This window comes from Mauremys reevesii, linkage group 1 (assembly GCF_016161935.1).
Source record: "Mauremys reevesii isolate NIE-2019 linkage group 1, ASM1616193v1, whole genome shotgun sequence".
Lineage (NCBI taxonomy): Eukaryota > Metazoa > Chordata > Testudines > Geoemydidae > Mauremys > Mauremys reevesii.
Window position 1 is genome coordinate 166,358,633 of NC_052623.1, and position 27,447 is coordinate 166,386,079.

At 42.5% G+C, this 27,447-nt stretch overlaps 1 protein-coding gene across 3 annotated transcripts in view; it reads left to right on the forward strand.

Moving 5' to 3' along the window:
• RUNX1 (RUNX family transcription factor 1) overlaps positions 1–27,447 on the forward strand; it is a 229,720-nt gene that overhangs the window by 122,153 nt on the left and 80,120 nt on the right. For all 3 annotated transcript variants that reach the window (XM_039482700.1, XM_039482719.1, XM_039482710.1), the window contains 2 exons: positions 21,469–21,722; positions 27,230–27,386. In XM_039482700.1, the coding sequence (XP_039338634.1) occupies positions 21,469–21,722; positions 27,230–27,386 (411 nt within the window). The remainder of the gene's footprint in view (positions 1–21,468; positions 21,723–27,229; positions 27,387–27,447) is intronic.

The following is a 27,447-nucleotide window of genomic DNA, read 5'->3' on the forward strand; positions in this document are numbered from 1 at the left end:
AGGAGGCCAGAATGAGGGTTAGGAATACTAGAATAATATTTTCATATCTATTATTTTTAATTCCCATTTTACAATACTTCACTTTCTTCCTATCGATTTCTGTTTCAACCAGTTGGCACGGTGTGATTCTCAGGTGTTTACTGTTAACATTATAAAGGTTATATTTAAACTAAACAAGGGAATACATTCTGTACTGATTTCTACCCCATGCTACCCTTTCAAAGTCCTAATCCCATTGGTTCTAAATCAGAGATTCGGGGCCAAATTCTGTGCTGAAGTCAACATATACTATTGTTCTGTCAAGAGAGGGGTATGCTCCTTGTTCCATTATACAGTGTTTTGGAGGTATTGTTTAATCATTTGGTGATAACATGTGCATACTGAACAGAGTTCAACAATGCTAATTTTCCATATGGGCTTTAAGACATAATACATGGCATATGGCTGTAAAATTATAAGACATATACCAGTTCAGTCTGTAAGAGTTGCTATTCTAGTCTTTTTTTCCCCCCAGTAGCATTCTTTTGCATGTACTGAGAAGGACAAAAAATAATGACAGAAAATGTGAAGTTTGGTACACTTTTTCAAAAATAACATTCGGCCAAGAAAATGAGACACCATCCCAACGTTTCTTTCAGGGCAGAGTGCAAGTGATAAACTTACCCTGTGCCTGAAGTAGTTTGCAACATCTGAAGAATATTTTTTGCTTTCTAAAGCAGCGGCATGTTGTCCTACTAGAGAGTGCTTTCTCCAGCACCATGGTCGAAGAAGTGATTTATGAGGGGGTGGGAGGGAAGTGATTAGGAGGCAACACCATAAACTGTTGGTGTCCATGCACTATATAACTACTGCATACACATTAAGCTTTAATAAAATGATAAAAGTTGGAAAGATCTGCTGTATTTTAGATTTAGTTTTCAGGTGATGGGTGTAATTCTTGTTGTCCGGTAGATTGAAAAAACTTCCCTTTTGATACACTGTAAATAAATAGAATTCCTAAGTGGACTGCATGAGAAATGCTTTGTTTAGTGCTAAATCACATGAGTAGATAAAGTTGTTTGACACAGTTATGTTTAGGGTCAAGTTAGCGGTGATCATTCTTCCTCTGGACACTCCCAGTTTTATAATTCCCATTTTAAAACCATGCAAACAAAATACACATTAGCTAAGAAAGGCTTGAATATTGCCTAACATAGAACAGGGCTAAAGCACTTTTAATGTGTAGCTTCATAATCCTGCATAAGTACTGAAGGGGAAAACAGATTACAGTGTAGCATTGTGCTCAAAATAAACTTGGCAATTTATAGATAACCCATTGTGTCACTGGTATCATACACCACATCTGCTAATGAAAGGCTGTAAACAGATATGCTCCCAAGCCAAACTTGCTAAGCTATTTGCCGGAGTATACGGTAAATTCCCTTTTAAATAAATGTACCTCATGGAGTGGCTAATATTAAGATAGTTGGTGTACCATTCACTGTGTCTTGCTACCCTATACAGATTTGTTCGTGCTTATAAATGTTCTATACTTTTAATAGCTATTTGAGAGTTGACATAACTAATCAATTGAAACGTTGCAGATTTTTTATTTTAACACAACTAAACTCAAATAGCTCAATTTTCCTCTGACTTGCACTGGTGTAAAAAAATAAGATCTCTACTAAATCACTGTGGAATTACACTTGGGGTTAATGGATCAGATAATCAGGCTCACTAAGATTTTATAGTTAAGATTGTTTAAAATATTGTACACTTGAGTTAGGAAACCTAAACTGGTTATCCTTGTTGGATTTCTTCATTTTCTATGGCAATTACGTGAAAGGATAAGAAGGCAGCATTATGTCAGTCTAACTAACTATATTCTCACATCATGTGTCTCAGAATCCTGCTTCCTCAGATGACTGGGGATAATTTTCACATCTCTCTCACTGAGGAGTGTATCTCATCTTTCTCTCATGTACAGATCTTATCGTGGACAGATGAGGGTGGGAGACTTGAGAGGAAGTGTCCAGTGTTGTCTATTATGATTCGCTGTGACCTCCATGGGAGATCTATTGTAGATTGAAGCTGTTATAGCAACCTAACTAGATAAAGAAAAAACACGTTTTAAAAAACAAGCTTCCTGAAGAAATATTGATGGTTTCCAATCAAAACAAAATAATCCTTTTTTTGTGATTATTTGTTTTTAAAGCTACGATTTTTGCATGGAAATTTTTAGTAAATTTCATAGAAGGGGTGCAGGAAAAAAAAACAAAAAGTCACAGAAAGGTCACCAAATAATATAGTTTTTGGTACAGCAGCATACACAGGAGTATAGTGGGGGTGCTGAAAGATAAGGCCAGGGCAGGGAGGAGGGACACTGGAAAGCAAGTTCACCCTGCAGTGGTGGCTCCTGTCTCATGGGGCTGAGGCTGGCTCCCAACTCCGGATGTTGTAATCTAGCACACGGGGTCTTAGTGCAACTCAGGTTTGGCTGGTCCTCCCCTCCATATCCATCTATGCAGATGGCCCAACCTGAATGGCACTGCAACCCTGTGCACCAGGGCACAATGCCACTCAACCTGGGGGCCTAAGCAACTGTGATTTCACAGCCATTTCCAAGATTTCACTGATTTTATTCAAAGTTGCTATTTCTGTGACCTCTGTGCCAAAATTGTATCCTTATTTATGCATATTTGAAGTCAATTTAGTATTTTGAGGTGCCTGATTGACAGTCTAGGAGGATACAATCCTGTATTTATTAGAATAGACAGCAACAATGTAAGCTCTTGCCCTACCAGTATGCCTCAACCCCACCTTGGAAGGTCAAAAAGCAGTTCAGTCTATGACTGTTCTGCTAAGGCTACCCACTGGAATGACTATTTTGGGGCTACCTTGTCCAGTGGAAAATGAATTGATACCATCATCTGTTTCACACAAACTACCAAATAGCTGTTCTCTATTGACCTGGGCTTGAACCATGAATCTCACAACTTCTCTCCTATCCTACTAACAGTTTACTTAGCCAGACAGTGTACCATTATTTTAAAATGTTATCTCTGCTACTCTTTGTGCTCTTATCTAAAATGGCTGGGGGGCCATCTATACCCTACTGAATGCGTCTTCAGAAGGTCAGATTTTGGCTTCATAAACAGCCAATGTCAGAAATGCAACTCTGGCCCCAATCCTTGGCTGGTGTGAATGGAGCTGTATTGATTTACATCAGATGAGGATTGGGTCTTTTTTTCTTGCATTGGTGTTGGAGTTGGAAAGGGGGAGAGTGTTCGATCATGAAGAGCTAAAGGGAATTGCCACAACTTGTGCAGCATCTTCTGTCCTGATTCTTAAGGCTCAAAAACCTTTCTCTCTATAGCTATAAAGATAGATATTTGGGGAGGGGAGGGTTAAATAAAAATTAATCCATCTCCAGAATGAATTACTCATTGGGGTCATGGTTCTGGATATCCAGACCTAGCTTTAAAATTCCCCTAGCTTTTTTGTGCTGATGGAGACCAGTATTTCCTATCACTGCTTGATAAAAAAAAAAGTCCTAATGTAGCCACAGCCCACTGACATAGAAAGTACTGCAGATGCTTGCATGTGTCAGCCCAAAAAATAATTGAATAATAGCTAATGAAGTGTCAAATAAAACTGTTCTAGTGAGTTACACTGTAAGGATACTATTGAGAACTGAGTACCATTTGAAAAAGAGAAGATGATGAGAAATAAAAAATGTAAATAATATGGGGAAAGAATAAGCTCCTATCATTAGGCACTTTAACAAACATAAAGATTAGAAAAAGATTTCATGCCATAAAAAGCATCACGAAAGGCCAGTATTCTGCATTGCCTGGGTACACATTTGATTCAGTGGGAGAATCAGTTGCATGAGGAATGCAGAATCAGGCCCTTATATGCATCTTTTCTGTTATTATACTTTATTGTTTTGATATGCAGGATATACACTGCTTTGCAAACCTCCCTCTATTCACTCATGCTACTGTGGAGGCAATTGTGTTAGAATTTTTGGTAAAGTACCTTGTATCTTGCAATGCTTGTAATTTCCAAGGGTGAAAAGACCCAATAAAGAGTTCTTTTTAAATACAGATTCACAGCTAGTGTAAATTGGCATAGCTGCCAATTGATCAACGTTTACATCAATGGAGCAATGCTGAATTATGCCAGCTGATGATCTGGCCCACTGACTTCAGATTCACTAAAAACAAATAAATGCACAGCTAGCAAATAAATGCAATTATATACAATCACTAGTGAAATATAATTAACAACATGAGCTCTTAAAAGACTAGGAGTATTTTGTATATAAAAGTGTGAGTGTGTATAGCAGGGTGTGGCAGGGGCCTCTTGGCTCCCGCCCCTGTTGGGTTGATAAAGTCACTTGGAGACCCCGTGTTTAGTAACCACTGGTGTACTTTATTCTCAGGCTCGTTCCCACCACCATTTCACCATGTACAAATTACCCTTCACCATCTGCAGGCAGGAGGGAGTGGAGAGCTGCCTCCCTGCTTCCATTCCCTGCCTTTTTCCTTTTCTCCTGCTCTCCCCTGACTTCCTTCCCCTGTGGCTTTTATGCAGCCCCAGGCTAGTTAGGTAGCAGCTGTCTCCGCCTCTTCAATTAGGGCCAGGTTACCTCCAGCCTGCTCTAATTTGTTCCCCTAACGAGAAGCGGGCATGTCAGAGGGCTGAATCTGCAACCCTTTGCCCAGCACCCTGTCACAGTGTGCATACATATACTGTGACAAAGTTCCTCCTCTACCTTGGTGGGTCCTGCACTTATCGGTGGATTTGCTCACCTCACAGATTCATCCTGTGGGTCAGGAAACAGCCTAGAGACATTCCCCTCTGGTAGAAGCCACAGTCCAGGTCAATTCCTCTTGTGTCTGATCAGGAGTTGGGAGGTTTGGGGGGAACCCGGGCCCACTCTCTGGTCCGGGTTCCAGCCCAGGGCCCTGTGGACTGCAGCTGTCTAGATTGCCTCCTAGTACAGCTAGAACTCCTTGGGCTACTCCCAACACCTTCTGTATCCTCACCACAGGACCTTCCTCCTGATGTCTGATAACGCTTGTACCTCTCAGTCCTCCAGCAGTATGCCTACTCACAGGGGCGGCTCTAGGTATTTTGCTGCCCCAAGCACAGCAGGCAGGCTGCCTTCGGCGGCTTGCCTGTGGGAAGTCCCCGGTCCTGCGGATTCGGCGGCACGAAGCCGCGGGACCAGCGGACCCTCCGCAGGCAAGCCGCCAAAGGCAACCTGCCTGCCGCCCTCGCAGCAACCGGCAGAGCACCCCCCATGGCTTGCCGCCCCAGGCACGCGCTTGGCGTGCTAGTGCCTGGAGCCGCCCCTACCTACTCACTCTCAGCTTCTTGCACACCTCTTGCTCCCAGTTCCACCCACGCACACACTTCCTCTCCCCTGGCTCCCTCTGGCCTGACTGGAGTGAGCCCTTTTATAGCATCAGAGGGGCCTTAATTAGAGTCAGGTGCTTAACAGCCTCACCTGACTCTTAGCAGGTTAATTGGAGTCAGGTGTTCTCATTAGCCTGGAGCACCCCTGCTCTGGTCACTCAGGGAACAGAAAACTACTTATGCAGTGGCCAGTATATCTCCCTTCTGCTACTCTGCTGTTCCCAACTGGCCTGAGTCTATCACAATACATATGGCAAATCCTGCCTGTAAATCCCTTGTATTGTTGTTACTTGTTGTGTGGCCACACCTAGGAGCCCCAGTCATGAACCAGGACCCCATTATGCTAGATGCTGTACGAACACAGAGCAAAAGTCCACAGCCATATTTCAAACAACACAAAACAAAAAAACAGCTAAACCAGACAAAACACAATAATGTTTTCTTACACTGCCAAGAAGATGGACTAAATGACTTAATAGCTTCATCCCTCTCTACACTCTATATAACATGTACACACTCATGCCAGCAAACAATCTTACAAGATGAATTCCAGAGGAAGGTGAAATATTGATATATTAAAATTACGTTCATTTCTTGGATTAAACAAATCAGCATTTAACTGGAATTCATCTTACATATGTATGTAAAATATTCATTATAATCCAAATATTTTCCAATTATTAATAACATTAAAGTCTGTATCTTGATTATTTGAAACGATGTTTTTCTTCAAGTCTATTCTTAATCCTGTTGCATATACATTACCATAAACTAAATTATATACCAAAGCTGTTCCATAGTGGGGGAAAAGCTATCATAAGACTGGCAACAATATATCAGAGCCTAGAACATCTAAGTGGTACACTGAGCAATCAGTTGCAGGTGGAATGTTAAGTGGAAAAGAAACAATTTATGAGATTAACTTGCGGCTTCGTCTGTGGCTGTGAAAATGCATTAGTGGTGATGATCGTGGTTAATAGGCCTTTGCATTTCAGTTAGGCTTTCTTCCTCCATCTCTGATTCAGGCAAATGATCTTGTGGTAAAAATCCCGAGCATGGTCCCTTAACAGCTTGGAGGCAAAAATGCCTTCTCTGTGGAGCGTCATTTTTAGATGTGCACCACGAATGTTAGAAGGAATAAATGTTAAGTTCACCAAGGCAGTGGTACATGGATGACATGCAACTCAATTGCTGGGTCTGGGAGCTTTTTTGCACCTGACTATCTGAGGTCTGGTATGCACTACAGAAGAATAAGAAATGGACATTCTCAAAACTCCTTCTCAGTAGTTCAGCAAATCTCCTTGCCATGTGTATATTAAAAGTAGGTGTATTGAGTATAGCCTCTGTGAGTAGTGTCCCATATTGTCTACTTGTGGAGTCAGTGTGACATACCAGAGTACAATCCAGACCAGTGGAGGGTGTGCTGTGTCACCCCTACCCAGTAATCTGGGGTGCCTTGAAATGTCTTGTGTTGTAGCCTCCAATCTGGACTGCTCACAACCAGATACCAGCATGCAGGTCACTACCAGATGTCTTTGTTTTAACTGCAGCCTGCCTTGGCTATATGGCAGGGTGACCCCAACACACTCCAAGTCATGGGCTTTATAGAATCATAGGACTGGAAGGGACCTTGAGAGGTCATCTAGTCCAGTCCTCTGCACTCATGGCAGGACTAACTATTATCTAGACCCTTATCTAGACAGATGTTTGTCTAACTTGCTCTTAAAAACCTCCAGTGATGACGATTCCACAACCTCTCTGGGCAATTTATTCCAGTGCTTAACCACTCTGACAGTTAGGAAGTTTTTCCCAATGTCCAACCTAAACTTCTCGTGCTGCAATTTAAGCCCATTGCTTCTTGTTCTATCCTCAGAGGTTAAGGAGAATAATTGTTTTCCTTCCTCCTTGTAACAACCTTTTATATACTTGAAAACTGTTATCATGTCCCTTCTCAGTCTTCTCTTCTCCAGACTAAACAAACCCAGTATTTTTTTCAACCTTCCCTGATAGGTCATGTTTTCTAGACCTTTAATCATTTTTGTTGCTCTTCTCTGGACTTTCTCCAATTTGTCCATATCTTTCCTGAAATGAGGCGCCCAGAACTCAACACAATACTCCAGCTGAGGCCTAATCAGCGCGGAGTACAGCAGAAGAATTACTTCTTATGTCTTGCTTACAATACTCCTGCAAATACATCCCAGAATTATGTTTGCTTTTTTTGCAACAGCGTTACACTGTTGACTCATATTTATCTTGTGATCCACTATGACCCCCAGATCCCTTTCTGTGTGCAACTGATTGTTCCTTCCTAAGTGGAGTACTTTGCATTTGTCCTTATTGAATTTCATCCTGTTTACTTAAGACCATTTCTCCACTTTGTCCAGATCATTTTGAATTTTAATCCTATCCTCCAAAGAAATTACAACACCTCCCACATTGGTATCATCCGTAAACTTTGTAAGTGTACTCTCTATTGCATTATCTAAATCATTGATGAAGATATTGAACAGAATCGGACCCAGAACTGATGCCTGTGGAAACCCATTTGATATGCCCTTCCAGCTTGACTGTGAACCACTGATAACTACTCTCTGGGAATGGTTTTCCAACTAGTTTTGTACTCACCTTATAGTAGCTCCATCTTGCTTGTATTTCCCTAGTTTGTTTATGAGAAAGTCATGTGAGACAGTATCAAAAGCCCTACTAAAGTCAAGACATACCATGTCTACCACTTCCCCCCTTCCACAAGGCTTGTTACCCTGTCAAAGAAAACTGTTAGGTTGGTATGACATGATTTGTTTTTGACAAATACATGCTGACGGTTACTTATCACCTAATTATCTTCTAAGTGGTCACAAACTGGTTGCTTAATTATTTGCTCCTTTATCTTTCCAGGTACTGAAGTTAAGCTGACTGGTCTGCAATTCCCTGGATTGTCCTTATTTCCCTTTTTGTAGATTGGATCTATATTTGCCCTTTTCCAGTCCTCTGGAAGCTCTCTTGTCTTTCATGACTTTTCAAAGATAATCGCTAATGGCTCAGATATCTCCTCAGTCAGCTTCTTGAGTATTCTAGGATGTATTTCATCAGGCCATGGTGACTTGAAGACATCTAATTTGTCTAAGTAATTTTTAACTTGTTCTTTCCCTAGTTAAGCCTCATTTTCCTCCAACCTCATTTTCAATAATATACACTAGCCTGTTATTTTAAATAGAGTTACCCAGAAACTTCAACTTAAACACGCTGGATTAAATAAAACAATAAAACAAGTTCATTAACTACAAAGAGAGAGATTTTAAGTGAGTATAAGTATTGAGGCTCAGAAATTGATACAAGAAAAATAAAGATAAATAGCTTACTAGTGCCTAACTTAACAAACTATATTAGATTCAAGCCAAATTTCTCACCACATGCTTCCAGAAAAATTACTGATCAAACTCTTCAGTCAGAACCTCCCTCCCCACAGAGTCCAACAGCTGTTTCCTTTTGTCTTCTCAGGTGTAGAAAATGCAGTGGGCAGGGACAGAGAGAGGGGGATCTTATAACTTCACATTCAATGTTACTACACATATTTTATCAGGACAATGCTGACCATCAAATTATGAGTTTCAAATGATATCTCACAAGGCATACTTTGTACAAAGAGTATTCCAGTAGTGGGTAGAGTGTGAATACAGGGGTGTATTCCATCACACTAAAGGTTAGAATAGTCAGTGTGAGTAAAGGTGGCAGAATCTGTCCTGTGATACATACACTCATTTTTGTGAGAAATGTAACTGGAGCTAAGACTTTTATGTTGTGTGCATACCTCACTCTGCAGATCCTGGGTGTTGCTGAGATGTCAGAGGGGTACATAACTACTACATTATGTCTTCTATTGTAATTGAAATAGCAAAGTGGGTTAGAGACAGAATGGCAGCCTTATATCTCAGTCAATAAAACTAAAGCTGAGGCTTATGATGCAATCACTTGTCATTGTGTGTCTTATCCACACTCTCCTTGAGCTCCAGGAAGATCACAAAGCACAATCAATTTCCATGATGCTCACGTGTGAAACAGTATTGAAAATGCTAAGCAAATTCACTGAGGAGCGTTTTCTACTATGGGCAGCTAAGTGAAGGAGCTGCCAGTATTCACCCTAGCACCAATGTACCAGATGTGGAGGGAGAAAGAAAGGAGAGAAAGCAATTCACTCTGTCCTTGCAACCACAGTATATGAAACCCCATCAAAAGCCTAAACCTTACAATGAACCCGTGTAGGTTGATATTATGTAAACCTTAGTATAGAAAGGTGCCATTGAAATAACTAGGTGTGAAAGATGTTATCTATACTAACAGAGACATGTAACTCACAATATAATGGTACGCACTCCTCATTTAAGTCTTCAAAACCAGTTGCTACACATACACAGTAGTAATTATTCAGATCACTCACTTCCATGCTCTCTACACCCCACAATCCTATGTATCTCAAGTAACTGGGCTTCTACTCTCAGATTAGCTACAATATTATAATATTAAAGGGAAATTCTTAATTCAGCCTTTTATTTATTTATTTATTTATTTATTTCTGTGCAAAGAAAGAGATCATCAGAAACCAGAGAGTATTTGTATAAGCTCATTTTTAGAGCATCTGTAAATTGGCTTAAAATCATTAGGGCTTCCAAGTCATCTTGCATCACTGCGTTTTTTGACACCACTAAATTTTGTCTGTAAAGATACTTCTCAGCTGTGACTTGAAAAGTTCAAGTGATGTTGCAGCATATTCCACTGTCTATTTGATCTTATGATCAGAATTGCCCCTGGTCTTAAACCTGACCTTATTTTCCTTCAGTTTGCATCTGTTATTTCTTGTCTTATCATTTTTAAACTAATGAAAACAGTTCCTCTCCTTCCTTTTTATAGTACCCTTTTATGTACTTGTAAACCTCAGTCATGCTGTCCCCTTTGGCTTTCTTTTTTACCTCAAATATATGGAGATATTTTATTCCTTTAATCTTTCCTTATAGGTAGTCCCTTCCAGACCTTTAATCACTGTAGTTCCCTTCTCTGGAATCTCCCTCATTTACTGATATATAGCCAATAGTATGATGCCCAGAACTAACTGCATTGCTCCTGCTGTGATCTGAGTGCTGAGAAAGGGGGAATTGTTGCCTCCTTGGTGGGATACCTCTATTTATGCATTTCAAAACAGCACTTCTCGGCTTAGTCTACAGCATTGCCTTGAGTAACCAACTTTATTTTTTTTAAAGTTGCATCTAACCTGCATTTCAAATTTCTAGCCAACACAATATGGAATGCACAAATTAGAAACAGCAGAAGAATGACTTTGCTATGGAAACTTAGACCAATCCTTCACTGCAGCATGCCAGTTTATGGACATCAATGTAGTACACATAGTAAAAATATCCTGTATACAAAAAGTTTATAGTATATGTAGGGCCAGCTTATGACTTGAGCTACATCCACGTGCAGTGGACTAGAAAGGAGTAAGAGTGTCCTTTGCCCCTGCCTGAGCTATGCAGATCTTGGATCTGGGCATGCTGGTGTCCGCATGGACTGCACACCCAGTTATTCTCACACACTCTGAAGCAGGTGAGCACGGAGCGGCCAGGAATGAGCAGAACCTTGGCTTTGACCCCTAACAAGCCTGCCAGAAAAGTTGAGCCACCATTGGGGAGTATCCGTAATTGACTGCTGGTATAGACCAGCAGCAAATTACTACACCTTTGCCTCCTCCTTGGAGAAAAGAGGAATCAGGGAGTGGATTGTGCCTCAGAAGAGTGTCTCTGAGACACAGTACACCTCTACCCCGATATAAAATGACCCAATATAACACAAATTTGGATATAACGCAGTAAAGCAGGACTCTGGGGGGCAGGGCTGCGCACTCCGGTGGATCAAAGCAAGTTCGATATAACGCGGTTTCACCTATAACGCGGTAAGATTTTTTGGCTCCCGATGACAGCGTTATATCGAGGTAGAGGTGTACCTCCCAGGGGGACCACTCAGGATGTGCAGTTTATACCGAGCTGTGCCTAATCGAGCCTTGAATTATATCTACTTATTAAAAAAAAAAAAGCAGCAGATCCAGCATTCAGGGTGCTCGTGGTAAAAGCAATAAGTAGGACCAATGTCCCACAAACTGGCCCCTCTGAAATCTCCCCACAATTGAGCTCTTTCTTACTCTCGCCTATCAACTCATTCCTTCCCATGGGGAAAGCCTGGAAGAACAAATAGGCATGTCACTGCCTGCTGAAGGTGAACAAATCTGCGGTTTGATGCAGAAAGCATATTCCACAGATGAGAATCTCTCCATGAACATAAGGGTATCTACCCCCACTCCCCAAAATGCCTACACCAGGGGCGGTGCTAGTTTGAGCGCCTTGAAACAAAGAAAGACCTTTTAACCAGCACGGCTTTCCATTAAGAGCTGCACCTTCTGAATGGTCTTAAAGTGTAATAATAATAATCATTAATAATGCTGCACACTTGCATAGCCTTTTTCATCTGTAAATTTCAGTGGGTTTTACAAAGATGTCTTAATCCCCATTTTCAGATGGGGAAAGTGATTTGCCCAAGACTTAGCTTCCTGTAAACCATATTACAGTAATAGAGTCTTGAAGTGACAAAAGCATTGGTCACTCCAGTCAAGGTCACATCCAAAAGAAAAAGTGACAAACTTCTGGTCAAGAGTAAAAAATTTTATTAAAGTTAATGTTTAAAATTAAATATACACAAGTTAAGAGGGAAGGTACTGTACATCTGGGGTCAGGCTTGAATTATGAGGGATTACAGCTATTGGTTGCAAGGATGAAGAGATACATACATATCACATAACCAGCATAGACCCAGATTGGGGTGCAAGAGTTTTTAAAGTGTCAGTGAATAAGTGGGCTCAGGTACGCCACCCATGAACTGTATAAGGAGTCCAAGTCAGTATCGGTGTAGCGAATAAGTACATGGGTGGAGTGCATCCCTTGGTTCGTCAGGGAAGGAAGTGGGTTATTTCCCTGGTCGGAGGTCTCAATTACTCAATGTGGTATTGATGGTGTCCTGTGATATGTTTCATATAAATGTCTCTGGACCACCTGATGGTGTCGGACACCATGAGCTGTCTCATGAGCCGGGCATAGCGTCAATGTGCTTTTGGCCACTGCTGGTACTTTTGCATTCAAAAATGGTTGGGGATTCAATAATATTCCCTTTGCTGCAAACCTGACCAACAAAAGGTAGGCAGATGTCCAGAGTTCATATCAACTGTGCCATTTCTCTAGTTGGCTCCCCAACATACCTGCACAACCTCAGCCTTGCCTGGGTTGAATTGCAGCCAAGTTACCTTCCTCCAAGCCAAAGTCCTGGCATAACAATGGATACGCACCAGCCAGTCCAATTAAATATATAGTGGGAAATGTCTTCCACATATTGGAGACCTCACATCCCGTTTTCTCTCAATGGCCTCTCCTACACATTAGCTTACTTTGATTAAATATATATATTTCAATGTATACACAAGGCCATTGTGGGATATAGTGAGGATTATATGGCTATAACTATAGAATACTACTTTTCTCAATGCTGTATTTAATCATAAAACTCAAAGGCAAGCAGCACAAAAATATTTTAATATGTTAAATAACAGAGTAGTTGTTTTTAGCCAATTTAATCAGACTACTTATGATAACAATTGCTATTCCTAGCATTAAGTGTTTGCAGGATCAGTTGTAAAGGCCTGATCCTACAAATCCTTATTCACATGAGCTGTCCTTCAACATATCACATGTAGAAGCAAAGATTTCTCACACAATTAAGGGTTTTTGGCAACAGGGCCTTAAACAGGGCCGGCTCCAGACCCCAGCACGGCAAGCACGCGCGTGGGGTGGCCCTTTCCCGTGGGGGCGGCAGATTGGGCCGGCGGACCTGCCGCAGTCATGCCTGCGGGAGGTCCACCGGAGCCCCGAGAGGACCGGACCTGCCGCAGGCATGACTGCGGCAGGTTCGCTGGTCCCGCGGCTGCGAGAGGTTCAGCCGAGTCGCGCGACCAGCGGACCCTCTGCAGTCATGCCCGCGGGACGTCCGCTGCTCCCACGGCTCCGGGGCGCCTCCCGCGCATGACTGCTTGGGGCGGCCAAAAAGGTAGAGCCGCCCCTGGCCTTAACAGACAAGCTAAACAATTCAGACAATAGCTGACCCAGAGAATAGTTCTATTTTAGGCCCCAATCCTTCAAACAATTAAGCATGTGTATAATTTTATTCATATGAGCAGTCCCATTAATTTCACTGGGACCACTGCCCAGAGTAAAGTTACACAGGTGTGTAAGTGTTTGCAGGATTGGGGACTGGAGCCTTTTTTTTTTTTTTTTTGTATATTGTACTTTTATTTTATATGGGCCAATTCTGTTAAGGTCTACATCTTTTTTCTTTTCACAATATTTTTTCTTGCTCCTTTTCCTCTGTAAAATATGCTCAGAAACACATGCATTTAAGCAATTTAGAACAAGTATATTTTTCTTCATGTTTGCCCTTAAAGTATTTGCATGCAGTAGCTGTAACTTGCATTGCATTCATGCTCAATTTTCCCTGAGCAATTTATATTGTTTAAAATTCATCCCTAAATCTGCTTTCTCATATTTCCAAAGCTTTGGCTTAACTGCATTAGTTTAAAAAGCTCAGTGCTTTGTGGTCTAGCAATCCTGTATGACAGAAGCAACCCAGAGTGGCTAGAGAGTCATATGTGGTTTGTTTACAGCTGTAATAAACTGATATTAAAATACAAATATAAGCAGTGCAGTATGCTAACTGTTAATCATTAAAATACAAGTTGTGACTCCTGCTCTGAACTGATTCTTATGCGTAACCTTCACAATATCTTATGACAATTCTTAGCCTTTGGAACACTAAGAAAGATTATCTTAGCAAAAAATGTTGCCTAATATATGTATAATTTACATTCATATACAACAACCATCATTTCACTAGTAACTGTAATTTTATTCATTCAGCCTGTTTATTTCATTAACTTATATTATTTCAGAGTATTTACACAGAATGATTCCATCTAGAGATTTTCACCATACAGTAGATTCAAATTATATTTCTCTGTTCATCATGCACAGATCAGTAAAATGGAAGATGATAAATTAGATTAACCAAAAGATTAAAACATTCTTACTGCTGCCTTAACCCTGATAGACATGTAATATACAACATTCAAGTTCAACTTTATCAATTATCTCCATCACAGTATTTACCACATCGACTCCAGTCTTATATGACTCCTTGTTACAGCTTATTTTAATATAAAGCCTGGCTTCAAACTATTAAAAATGCTTTATTATTACTCTTGGGTTAGTAATACATTTCTTTTCAACATGGATAATGCCAGCTAAATGGTGCAGGGTTATAAGGATGAAATATTTCCCATGTCTTCTATTAAACGTGGAAATTTTGTGTTTCCATTTTCCTTTGTGTTTCTATTTCATTTCTACTTCAACCGACTAATTCAGATTAAGAAAGGATCACTAATGAGTGAAATTCAGCTCAGTATACTAATGAATTTTAAAACTAAAATGCCTCTCAACCACCTGACTAAAGCTGAAGAATCCTACTTGATCCAAAAAAACAATCAAATTCTGTAGGTGTGTGTATAGTACAAATATGCAGATGTTACATCACTGAAATTATTCTCCTTATCTATTCAGTGTCTATAAAAAAGTTATCCACCACTAATATACCCCATATGTAATAAACATAGTATTTTATAAATCCCCACTTGACTTTTTAATTGTTCCTAAAATTATAACGAAATAGATCAGAAGTAATTTAGGCTTGAGATAATTTAGAACAAGGGAAAGTTGAACACTGAACAGTTCACTGCAATGATTTAATACTACAAGTGGCAGAATTAAAAAAATACACAAAACGTGTTCTTGTTAAATTATGAGGTTTTAAATAGCTTTTTGATTAAATCCTTGACCCTGTAATTGCTTAATAAGTATATTTAGTAACCCATGTATCCTTCGTTCATTTTGTTATTTAAGGACATAATTTATATTTGCCACTGAAGGTGCTGTGAAGATACTGTGTTGTAAACAAATTTCGAACAACTATCAAGATTCTACCCTGTTAGTTCTGGGGGAAATACTAAAATTGCATCACCTATATATGCTACTAAAAAACTGGAAGCTATAGAGCGACGAAAAGCCATTCTAACATGAAAAAGTTGTTCTCTTGTATAGAAAGAACTGCGTCTGTATGATGGATAAGAAACTTTTCGTTAGGGAACGGGAGATACCGCTCAGGACGCGTCCTAAATGTGGTGGTAGTGTGTTTGCAACACAGGGAGAATATGCAGCTTCTGCTTTCCAATAACGTTTAGCTCCCAGTAAAGGGGAAATTGCAGCTTCTGGGAGACACCGTGCATTATACAAGCAGCGGGATCATGAAAATATGAAATGTGAAAACGTTCCTACGTGCAACAACAGAGCAATTTTAAAACAAATGGCTAGTGAATTTGCAAGATCACAGGCTGTGCTCATCTCTGTTGAATTAAATACCCATCGGAAGCCTTCTGCAGAGGATTATTGACTAACCAAACAGGCGGCATATTAGGAATTAAATCCCCCCCTGAACATGCTAATGAAGGGCATGAATTTCCCGTCTCTGGGAGAATTACGCTGAGAAATAATCCATGTTAGCTTCATTTTGTGTAAACAGGATCGGGTGCAACTTTAGTGCTTTTCCTTTTGCTAAAAAAATATTATATTCCTAGCACCAGCCTTGTGAAGCTCCTCGCCCGGGTTCTGGTTGTGTTTGAATGGGAAGTGTTAGCCAAGTTGAACTTTTCCCTCTTCTGTCATGAACAGAAGGGCACTGGAGCCGGACAGCGGCTGGCGATTGAGCCGGCGGGGTGGGGAGTGTGGAATGTGCCCCCTTCTGTAACTTGGGTGGCACACGCCATCCTAACAGCTGGATGTGCCATCCTAACACGGGTGTGTTGCCCTGCGCTCCTCGCGCAGCCCAGGCTTGGCTGGCGCAGGGAATGCAGCGCGGAACTAGACCGCCCTGGCGGTGCTGCCCGCAGGGGACACGACTAATGGGGGGTTGTGAGAGCGGCTAAACACGCCTAACACGGGTGTTCCTCTTCTAGCCACGTCTTCTCGCCCGCAGAGCGGGCGCTGCCGGGGACGCGTCCTGCGAGTTGAACCCCTGAGCTCTTAGTTGTGTGCTCAGGGATCAAACAGTTTTGCGCCGCCACCTGATCCAGTCCCTGGCTCCCGGCTTGTTGGGGCTGGAGGGGGGAGCTAGTGAACCCCTCCCAGCAATGGGCCCCACCCTGGCTAGCTGAGCCGCCCGAAGCGAGGATCGCGCTTTACCAGTTACCCGCTCAGCAGTGCCACACTTTGCAGATATGAACTGGGGAAAGAGGCATTTCGCCCAGAGCCTGGCTCAGCCGAGCGCTAGATACATGGCAGCGTTCATCACCCGGGCTCCTTTACTTTGCTCGGGATCTGCTCTGGGGCAGCCTTTCTCTGGGGGGAGGAGGTGCTGTGTGTGTCTCGGGCAGCCTGTGTTTGGGTGTGTGTAGCCCGTGCGAAGCTGTGCGGAAAGACCGGGCCTAGCTCCGGCGTGTTTTGCACCACAGCGGGCTGAGCTGCTGCGGCTCCCTGCACGTGCGGAGCCAGCTTGTCCCATAGCACAGGGCAAAGGAGAGCTGGGCTGGTTCCCCGCCCGCGCCCTGCAGCTTCGCCCGGCTTTGCAGCAGAGTGCCGAGGAAAAAAGGCTGCTGGCCCCCTCTACTGTCCGCTCCGCATTGCTGCGGGGGGAGGCGGTGCAGCGCCACCGCCTTCCTTGGGGTTTATTTGCTGTTTGCTTTTGCATTAGGGGGTTGGCTTGGTGGTTCCCCGCTCCCTCCTCCCCCATTGCGCAATAAACCGTAGGCAGCTCAGAGACTCAAGGAACAAGCCTTCAGCTCGCTTCCTCTTTACTGTTAAAGGCAGGGCCTGTCCCTCCCGTTACCACAGTACAGCTTTTAGCAATGGTTTGTATTAACTAACTGTGCCTGCTCCCCCACTTCCCCTCAGTCATTGGGGGACCAGCTGTGTTTGCTCGCCCTCATCCCTGTTCTGAACTGCAGTCTCGCCCTGCACCATACCCCATATATCCCTGGGTGTGGGAGCAAGTGCTGGGCCCTCCCTTGCAGCTGAGGCGAGGAATGGGGTGGAGGGTTAGGAAATAGCCCTTGATGTGACACAGAGAAAGAAGGGGGGGGGAGAAGCAGCTTCAGGGAGGAAGGAGAGGACAACTTTGTGGCCTCTAAGGCCCGTGGGGCATCTCCTGGGAAGGATAAGGAGGCAGAGGAAGGATTGTTATCTCAAAGGAGTGCTGGCTCTGGCATGGCCCAGAGATGTAATTTCACTAAATGATTAGCACAGTTTTAGGTCTAGGCTTGTTTAAATGCTGCTGATGGCAAGGAGGGTATGGGCCAAAAAGTGTCTCCCAAGTGTTAGCTCATGTTGGCCCTGTCTATACTTGGCATTCCCCCCCCAAAAAAATGTCACAGCTTTGCTACCAATTCAGCTCCCCCAGCCCTATCAGCAGGAGGAGCACTAGTGTAGAAAAAGCACCAGCAGAAGCCAGCCTTGGTAACCCCTGTTTTATTTAGCTCACAGGGGTGTGAAATTTCAGGGGGGCAAGGCTAGCCAGGACATAGTCATGAGGGAGGGCAGCCGGGGCTTTGCAGCACCCTCTGCCAGGAGTGATTCGTATTTGGCAAAGGGCAACAGCTTAAAAAAAAAACAGAAGAAAAACCAAACTAAACCCATGCCATCAACGTCCAGAGTGAAATGCTAGGAACAGAAATCCCACTACTTCCATTTTGACTATGGGCAGTCTAACAGCATTGCTTACCTTCATGACCTAAAATAAGCAGGACTTGTAAAGGAAAATACCCTGGATGCAGGGTGGCCAGTGCTGTGCTCCCTGTTTGAAAATTGGAGAGCTGTGTTTTAGAAGTGACTGGATCACCAACCCCACCATAGTGATGCAAAGGAAACTATATTTTGGCTGGGTCTATGACTTGAGCTGTGACTATGGCACTACCAGAGTGGTAATGCAGGGGCAGATCCTGAGAGGGAGAGGCAGAAGGGGACTATAATAGTAGTTTTGAGAGGGAGGGTAGGAGCCCCTAGCTGTTGCTAGACTGGGGGTGAGTCACTGGGCTCTCAGGAGTGATAGGAGAGCCTAAGCGGGCCAGGTGAAAGGACAGTTGGAACAAACTCTGCTGTGGTTAAAAAAAAAGAAAGAAAGTGAATGCTTGTGCAAGCTGTAGTTTGCTGGGCCCACAATGTTACTCAAACCTCATTTATCTCTGGGACTGTGTAACAGCAGGAGGGCATGGTGGGGAACACAGGTAGTGCCATTCACCCCTGAATTGCCATATCCCCTTACTGGCTGAATATTTTGTGACTGAAATAGCATGATTTATGCCTTTTTAAAACGTGATTTGCAGGGCATATCTATAGTGGCCATTTGCCAAAGACTGCAATTGTCCTGGCCTCCCCGGTGAAAGAGATTCTAGAGAGACAAGGTGGGTGAGGTAATAGCTTTTATTGGACCAGCTTCTGTTGTGCACATGTTAAAAGCTCAGGAGTATGGAGGACATTGAAATTGTATAAACCTGATACACTATAGAGGGTGGGACAAAGAAGTGACAGATTAAAGTGGGGGTAGCAGAAGGCGGGATAGTCTTGCAAAATTGTGTTTGTCCAGACTGTGTATTTTGGGGCGAGTGGGTGCAAATATCATTACACATTTCAATATAGTCAGTCATCGTGATAAAGTTCAAGTGATTATATTTGGTGCCTGGGAGAGTAATTTTTCAACGCAAGGCTGATTAGGTACAGTTAACCCTGCCCTAATGACATCCCAGGAACCCACCAATCATCAATTGCCTAGTAGAGGTGGCCTTTAAATGTAGTTCAGACAAAACTGCAGTGAAACCCTGGGGAGGGGAGGATTGTGAAGGGCTGTCTTAGACTAGGGGGTTGCTTGTCAGCTGCCATTCTTGGTGCTGGTGTCACTTCATATAATAGCCTTTAGCATTAGCAAACCACAGGCAGGGAGCTGAGTGCATTGTGCACAGGGCTGCTGCCGCTGCCCCAGCAGCCGGTGTTTGCGGTGGGGGTCTGAGGAGCACCAGCAGCCGCACATGGTCTCTGCCTCTGTGTGTGTGTTGTGGTGGCCGCGGCATCCCATTGACACTTGGGCTCTTTACAGTAGCTCCGGCGGCAGCGCCCGTGCCAATTCCAGGAGCCCCCGGACTGGAGCCGCGCCCTGGCTGATACCGGAAAGGGATCTGATTGGCCGGCGTCCTCCTCATATGCAAAAGAGCTGAGGGAATGACATTCCTCCGCACTCTTACTGTAAAAGCAAATTCATTTCCAGTCAATCTCCATTCATAGAGCCAGAAGGGCGCAAGGGAGGCGGGAGGACCAGGCTTTCCAGCTCAGCAGGAGCAAACAAACAGCTCCTCACAGAAGGCCATAAAGCTGTGTAGCCTGTGTTCAGTAGGCAGCCATGAAGACGCTTTCCCTTTGATTCCTGTGATCACGTGAAGACTTTCAAGTTCTCTCAGCTTTGGAAATGGGCTTTTTTCAGAGCTATCTCCTGGGCTGGATATTTTAACTTCTGCCGCGTCTGTGAACTTTTGTCATTGTTTTGTGTGTGTGTGTGTGTGTGCGCGCTACAGCTCCTCTCTCTTTTCGGAAGGGACGCTCGCAGTCCTTTGCAAGCAGGCATTAGTTTTTGGTTGCCAGCTTTCAGTATCGATCTCGTTGAGGCGAAAAGAGAAAAAAGCGTGTCTCCGAAAGCAGAGTTCCACCTGCTGTGGTTAAAATATTGTCAAGCAGCTGGCTGCTGTGGCCGAATTAGAGGAAGATTGTCTCAGAGATTGCAAAAAAAAAAAAAAGTTGGCAGTGACTCACCAAACTGCTGCAGACTGTTGGTTGACTTCTGAAGAGTGTGTGTGAGAGAGAGAGAGAGAGAGCGCGCGAGAGAGAGCTGTTGCACACACCAAACCACAGAGAGAACCCACAATTTAACCAACATCCCCAAACCCACGTTTACATGTGTGGACTTTTTAGCCTCAGAGCTTGAGATCGGCTGCGACCTTTCTAAGACTTAGGAGAGACTTTGTACCAAAGGCATTTATATCTATATTGAATTCCATGCACTGAACATTTTTTCAAAATTACTGACAGATCATGACACGAGTACTTCTAGAGCAACGCAAGTCGAACTACTGGAGCTGATTTTCAAGGCTACTTTAAAAAAAAACCTGCAGAGACCATTAATGGATTTCTAGTGTGTTTAAATTCTCTACAGATTATATTGTAAATATTTGATGAAGTACAGTATATGTGTGTGTCTGTGTATATATACATTGCTATAGTCAGCTGACCTTTGAAAATCGTAGCTCGCGCATTGTACTCTTTGAAGACTGAAGCCGATTTTCGCCATTTTAGAGAGCGGCTGTTGTCTATGGAAGACACTGATGTATTTTGTATTCTATTGGGACTTTAGAAAAATCACCTGGAAGAAACTGATAGGGAATTAACTCCTGGGAAGCCCCAGGTTTTGCTTGAGTGTCTGAACGTGTGTCTTAGCTTTCCCCTGCCTAAACATTTCCTCGGTGTGCGGGATTTCTGGAGGGAGCTTTGCCTCTAATAACTCTTGTACCAGCCAAAGACTAAATGTGCAGCCTTCACAGTACACCCCCGTGCGGAAGATTGTTTCGATTATTGGATTAACTCTTCTGTTTCGCAGGCCCAGGAAGCCAAAGAGTTAAAGCTCAGTTTATTCGCTGCCTCAAACTGTTCAGCAAAATTAACTTTGGAGCCAGGCATAGAAACGACCCCCCCGCCCCCCAGTGCTAAGCCTGTATCCGTTTATGTTGGTCTCCAGAGGGCTGATCGCTGAAGAGTTACTCTCGTGTCGCTGCTTTGTAAGAACTCTTGGGAGATTTTTCACTCAACAGGCTTGTTGTGATGCGTATCCCCGTAGATACCAGCACCAGCCGCCGCTTCACGCCGCCCTCCACCACTCTGAGCCCGGGGAAGATGAGCGAGGCGCTCCCGCTGGCCGGCCAGGAGAACAGCGGCGCCCTGGTGGGGAAGCTGAGAACTGCAGACCGCAGCATGGTGGAGGTGCTAGCGGATCACCCCGGGGAGCTGGTCCGCACTGACAGCCCCAACTTCCTCTGCTCCGTGCTCCCAACGCACTGGAGGTGCAACAAGACGCTGCCGATTGCTTTCAAGGTATTTGTCCTTTCAACACTTCTCTGAGGGAGGCATTAAACGGGGTGGGGGGGGAATCAGTGGGAGCCGGGGGAAATCGGGACAATGTACAAACTCCTCTGGTGTGCACACGGTCAGACTAGAAACGCAGCGTGCATCTCATGTAACTCCTTCCCGGAGGGGGGCTGTTAATCTGGGCCCCTTTGAGCGGGGCTCGTGGAGTTTGGAGATGTGTTTTAGGCGTAGTCCCGCATAAGGAGGCCGGAGTTGCTGTAGGGACCGGCTCTGTGTATCCTGATTCACTGTGTTGCCCTTTATGCAATGTGGTGCACCGGTGAGTAGAGCGGGCCCGCCTATTTAACAGTATTAGTTTATTGATTTGCTAACATGAGTTACTTTGTAGAGCTGGGAGAAAGGAAGCGTGGGGGCAGAACGCTAGCGTTGGAGATTCTCTCTCCAACCGGTCTGTCTCTTCATCTCATTCATAAACATACCATTAAGGAGTGGTTCTATAAACAGCACAGAACAAGGAGCTGTGTGTCTCCCTACCTTGTGTAACAGGATGCAACACAATCAATCACAGGGTGGATACAAGTATCAATAGCCTAAAATGACCCTTTCTAGACGGTAGTGTGTTTTGTACATAGAAATAATCCACGACAGTGGGAACAGGGCACTTTTAAAACATTGCAGTTTGGGGTACTTCTGGATTAATATGTCTGTAAAACCATGAAGTACTACAGGCCACAATGTTCAAAGTTCTATGTAAGGTTTCGCACTTACACTGTGTTGAAGGCGCCTAAATAATGGAAACTAAGAGGTGCTAAGCCCCCATTTGTGTAGAGTGGCAGGTGCTCATCCCTTTTAAAAGTCAGCTCTTTTTTATTTTGGTACCTTGCTTAGGCAGCGATTTATTCTGAGCAGATAGCGAGTTAGAAAATAATTCGTTTGTTGTTAAATATATCAGTGTTTTTCCAGATTATTTTTTAACTCGAGCCCACCTTTGGCAGCTCCATCTATGAAAGGTGCTGGTTATTCTTCTGATGGAAGTCACTACTTCTGATGGAAGTTCGAAACACTCGCGTAAGGCCACTTATTTATGAATGCTGCAGTTCTTGCACAAAAAGGATGCATGATCTCGCGGTTTCATAGACCATCAACTTTCCACCGAGGGTGGTGGTTTAAAATTAACCGAGAAGAGAGAGTTTAGAAGCTCTTTTTCTCTTTTGATTTTATTCGTACTTGGAGTTACTGTAGTGCACTTACCCAGCCTGTCTGAAAACGTATGACCTTTTTCTTAAAACAAAAACAAAGAAACAAAAACCCACACGTGTAAAACTTTAGCAGGACCCCATCTAAGAGATATGCTTGTTCTATATGCTGAAATCGACCCCACTAAAGTTTTGTGTCTGCCTCCCTGGATAATCAGTACAGTGTGTCTTTTACAATCAAGAAGAGTAAATAATGTAGATGACATTTAGAATATAATTGCTACAGCTTTTCTTGTCTACATGGTCCGAGTGCCTCTTATTTGGATTCAAGTATTCAGTCCCCCTTGCCCGTTTTGTTTTCTTAAAGACTTTGGCCTATAAATAATTTGTTTATAATGCTGAACTCCCTCCCATTGATGTATATATCTCCAACCATGAAAAAAACAACCAAAAGTTTTTAATTGTCCCCAAGGATGAGCCCCTGTTACTCCCCTAAAGCCTTTAATGGTTACATTTAAGATCGGGGGTAGGACAGTTTGAATCAGCCTGTTCCTTTCACACGGGACAGGCTTCTTTCCACCAAGTTCACCGCTGCCAAACCAGATCAGAGCAGTATCCATTTGATTATGTGGGGTAATCAGTTGAGCTCTTAAAGCCTTAATACGTATCAGAACAGGGCTTTTAGGATAAGCACAAGTGTTTATTTTGCTTCCCGAGGGTTTTGTTTAGGAAGAGAGGGGAGAGGTGGGAGAAAGGAAGGGCAAGTCGGAATAATCAGTTCAGAAAACCAAATCCCCCTTCACACACTTTGATGAATTTTTATACCATTAACCATACTAACCTGTACACAACTACAGTTAAGTAGCTGGGACGCTATAACACTACAAGGCAAAGTTATTGCTTTAAAATAGACTGAAAAAAACCCCTCTGGGTCCCTAAGGGAGCTAGAGAAGCGAAGTCTCGAAATCTGGCTGATACTTTTGAATTCACTTCTATTTCAATGCGCTCTTCGGCGCAGGCTGCCGAGCAGCTGGGGGCTGCCCAGCGTGGCGTGTTTGAAACCTTTTCCTCTTACCCTGTATTGGAAGGCGAATGAATCAATAATGTGATTCACACCCAACGCCTGCCCCGCTCCTTCTAAACGTAGACGGAGCGCACAGTGTTTCCACCCAGCCACCTTTTCTCCCCTAGTGCCTCCGAAATTTTGCTGTCTGGTCCTTACTAGAGCCGAGAGCTCAGCAGCTAAAAGGGCGCAGTTCCGCGCTCCTGTTTCTGAGCGGATCGTTTGTAATGAGATGTTTGAATGGAGAGAGAGCTCAGCCAGGTGAATGGCCAGGCTTGGAGGAGGGGAAGGGAGAGTGGATTGATGGGGTAACCTGCCCTCAGCTTCTTTTCTGTTAGGAACTCGCGCGTTATGTTTTAAATAACTACCCCCCCTGCTACTTTTGCAAGCAAAGTAGGGGAGTCAAACGCTCTAACCTGACAAAATTATTCATTTCTAGCATTAAACCACACACACATACAAGCAAAGGTACAGCGTTTCCTGGTGAACCTCTGAAATCCTATGGTATGTGTCCACCTGCTTTCTGACTAGCTCTGCAACTCCGCTCCCCGCCCCGCTGCTCACCATCACTAAAACTCCTCGGCTAGTGGGAACTGCAGGGGAATGAAATGAGATCTATTTGACTGATTAAAAAAAACAAACGCAATCTGATTGTGAAGATTCCTGTGTGTTTTCCAAATCGTCCCCTTTGAAAGTGTTCCGATCCATTTGAAAATAATCTATATCGTGCGAAAACTGGGTAACACATAATACCTAGTTGCACAGAGTTCGGTTCAAATCATCAAGATCCTATGCTCAAATATAGGAGTGGGATTTTTAGGGTACTTGGTAATATTAATTGTAACAATACAAACCAAGAGATTTCTACAGATTGATATGCTCTCTTTTCCCCTGTTCTTACACTCCACACAATAAAATCAAATAGATTTTCTTTAAAAATAACTTATTGCATATAGTCTTTAGAATCAGAATTCCATTTTAAACCAAAAACATCCAGGATTTTCTTTCAAAATAAAGGAAAGTTATAAGGAATTTAAATATTGTAAATTGTAATGATTAACGCAGTTTAATAACAAATTGTAATATAGGTTAATTATTCAACATACTAGGAAATCATCTAAATCCTAATTTAAAAGACCAATTTTGTTTGGTTGATGGACCAAGATTGGGAGGTTTAGATGTGCTGTGGCATGGGTTTGCTGATATTCTGCCCAGCTCTCTGAAGATATATTTTTTAAAAGCTGAACAGTAAAACAAAATACTAGATATCTCCAGTCAGCAAGTTCCTACTTATCTGTTTAGTCTGTTTTATAATGTAAATGTTTGTATTTCGTCAGTGCCTATCATTTATGACTTTTCATTCCAGTTTTTCTTTTTTCTTGTGAGTACGCACACATGTTTTTATATTATTTTTATAGTAGTTTCTTCAAATAGCTTATCATAGAAGTTGTCTTTGGTGAATTGTAAATATAGTGAATTTTAAACATATTCTTTTTCAATTTAAGGGCATTATCTCAGTAATTCATGAAGGTTTGTTCTCCACTTAATATACGCATTCAACATTCCTTAAATAATCACACAAATACTCATGTAAAACAGGGTTTTCCTAGATGATCTTCCTTATACCTGAAGTCTTTAATACATGTAGAATAATTATTTTATGACAGGCTTTAAATAAAAAAAACTTGGTAAGCACATCATGATTGTGGTTCATGACTGTGGATTTTGTGAGCCAAATTGCCACATCACACAACAGTCTGGAGAGAGAAAACATTGCATGCCAAGAACAGGAGGATTTGAAATACATAGTGCTGATAATACAGCATTTATGTACAGATGAGAACAAAAAACTAAAGCATGGGCTGCTGAGGAGGGCTGGGGAAGAGGAAGTAGAAATATATGCACAAAGAAGGAATTTCGACACAATGAGCACAACTCCATATGTGGAATCAAGAATAAGAGTTATAGTCTGTTTAGAACACATCGGAGAACATTAAGGTGCAGAGTGTAGCCTATGTAAGGGAAGGGGAGATCAGAGACTTTTGAAATGTTATGGGAATTATTATGAGTAAGAAATAAGTATAATAAAGGGAATAGGTATAGGAGCTGTGGACCTGTTTAGAAATATCAGTGAGATGTGAGAGAAACACATAAACTGGGTTGTGAAAAGTAATAAGACATTTTAACTACATGAACATGAACTAGAAAATGCTAAGAGGAAGGGAAAAAATCAAGCAGTACCTCTGAGGACACGAAGCAGGACTACTTACTTCCTCTTAAAATCTGTAAAAGAGGAAACTAAAAAGGGCTAGATTTTATTATTATCATTTTATTTTATTTTATTATTTCACTGGTGTAAAACTGGTCCAAGCGTGGTCAGAACTGGGTCTTGCACAAGAGTTTAAGACTAAATTAAATACTAAAATGGTTAATGAACATGAGCACCGTGACACAGTTGAGAGAAATCAGAAAAGTTGAGGCTAGAAATCTAAATGTCATGTAGCACATTGTGTCAGAAATGTAGCATCATGTATGTTCTTAAATATTAGGTGATATTTTGTAGATATTGGCACTGCTGAAACACAATGGAAACATTAGTCACAGAGCTTAAGCCTTCGATTTAAATGTTTTGGGTTTTATCAGTTCACATTACAATTTTAACAAAGGTTTGGGACATTTCTAATTTCATTAACTTGCTTTCTTGTTTCTAAAAGGAAAAAAGAAATGGTTTTGTGAACAGTGATCAAATGTATATTTTGGGTCTGATTTCCCACAGTTTTGAACTGGTGTATCAGCATTGAAATCAGTGAAATTACATGGCACAAAACTGGATTGACACTGTGGGGAATCAATTCTGTTATGTCCAAGAGACAATAGGCCTGGTTTTGCTCTTGCACTAATTTTATACCAGTGTAATTCTATTGACTTTGCTGGAGTTATTCCCGATCTACTCTGATGTAATTGAGATCAGAATCAGGCCCTGTTGTTTTGAGTTTTGATTTATTTATGTATTAGTAAATATAAATGTATGCATGTTATGTGTATTGTACATATTTTTATGCGTTTAGGGGGTTTAGACATGTATAGATACAAATATTTGTATCTGGCTCTGTAAGCTACATTTGGAAATATATCTTATTTACTCCAAGTAGCTTTTTAGTTTATATAAATTGTTGCTTTTCCCCTTTTCATCAGGTTATTTACTGATACATTTAACTTACGATGACTGAGGATTCTTCTATTTAATCTTTCAGGTGGTGGCCTTAGGCGATGTCCCTGATGGGACACTGGTCACAGTAATGGCTGGAAATGATGAAAACTACTCTGCAGAGCTCAGAAATGCCACAGCTGCCATGAAAAACCAAGCAGCAAGGTTCAATGACCTCAGATTTGTGGGTAGAAGTGGAAGAGGTACGTATTTGCTCACAGCTATATTTTGACTATGTTTACTACTTGAGTCAAGTTTCAATTT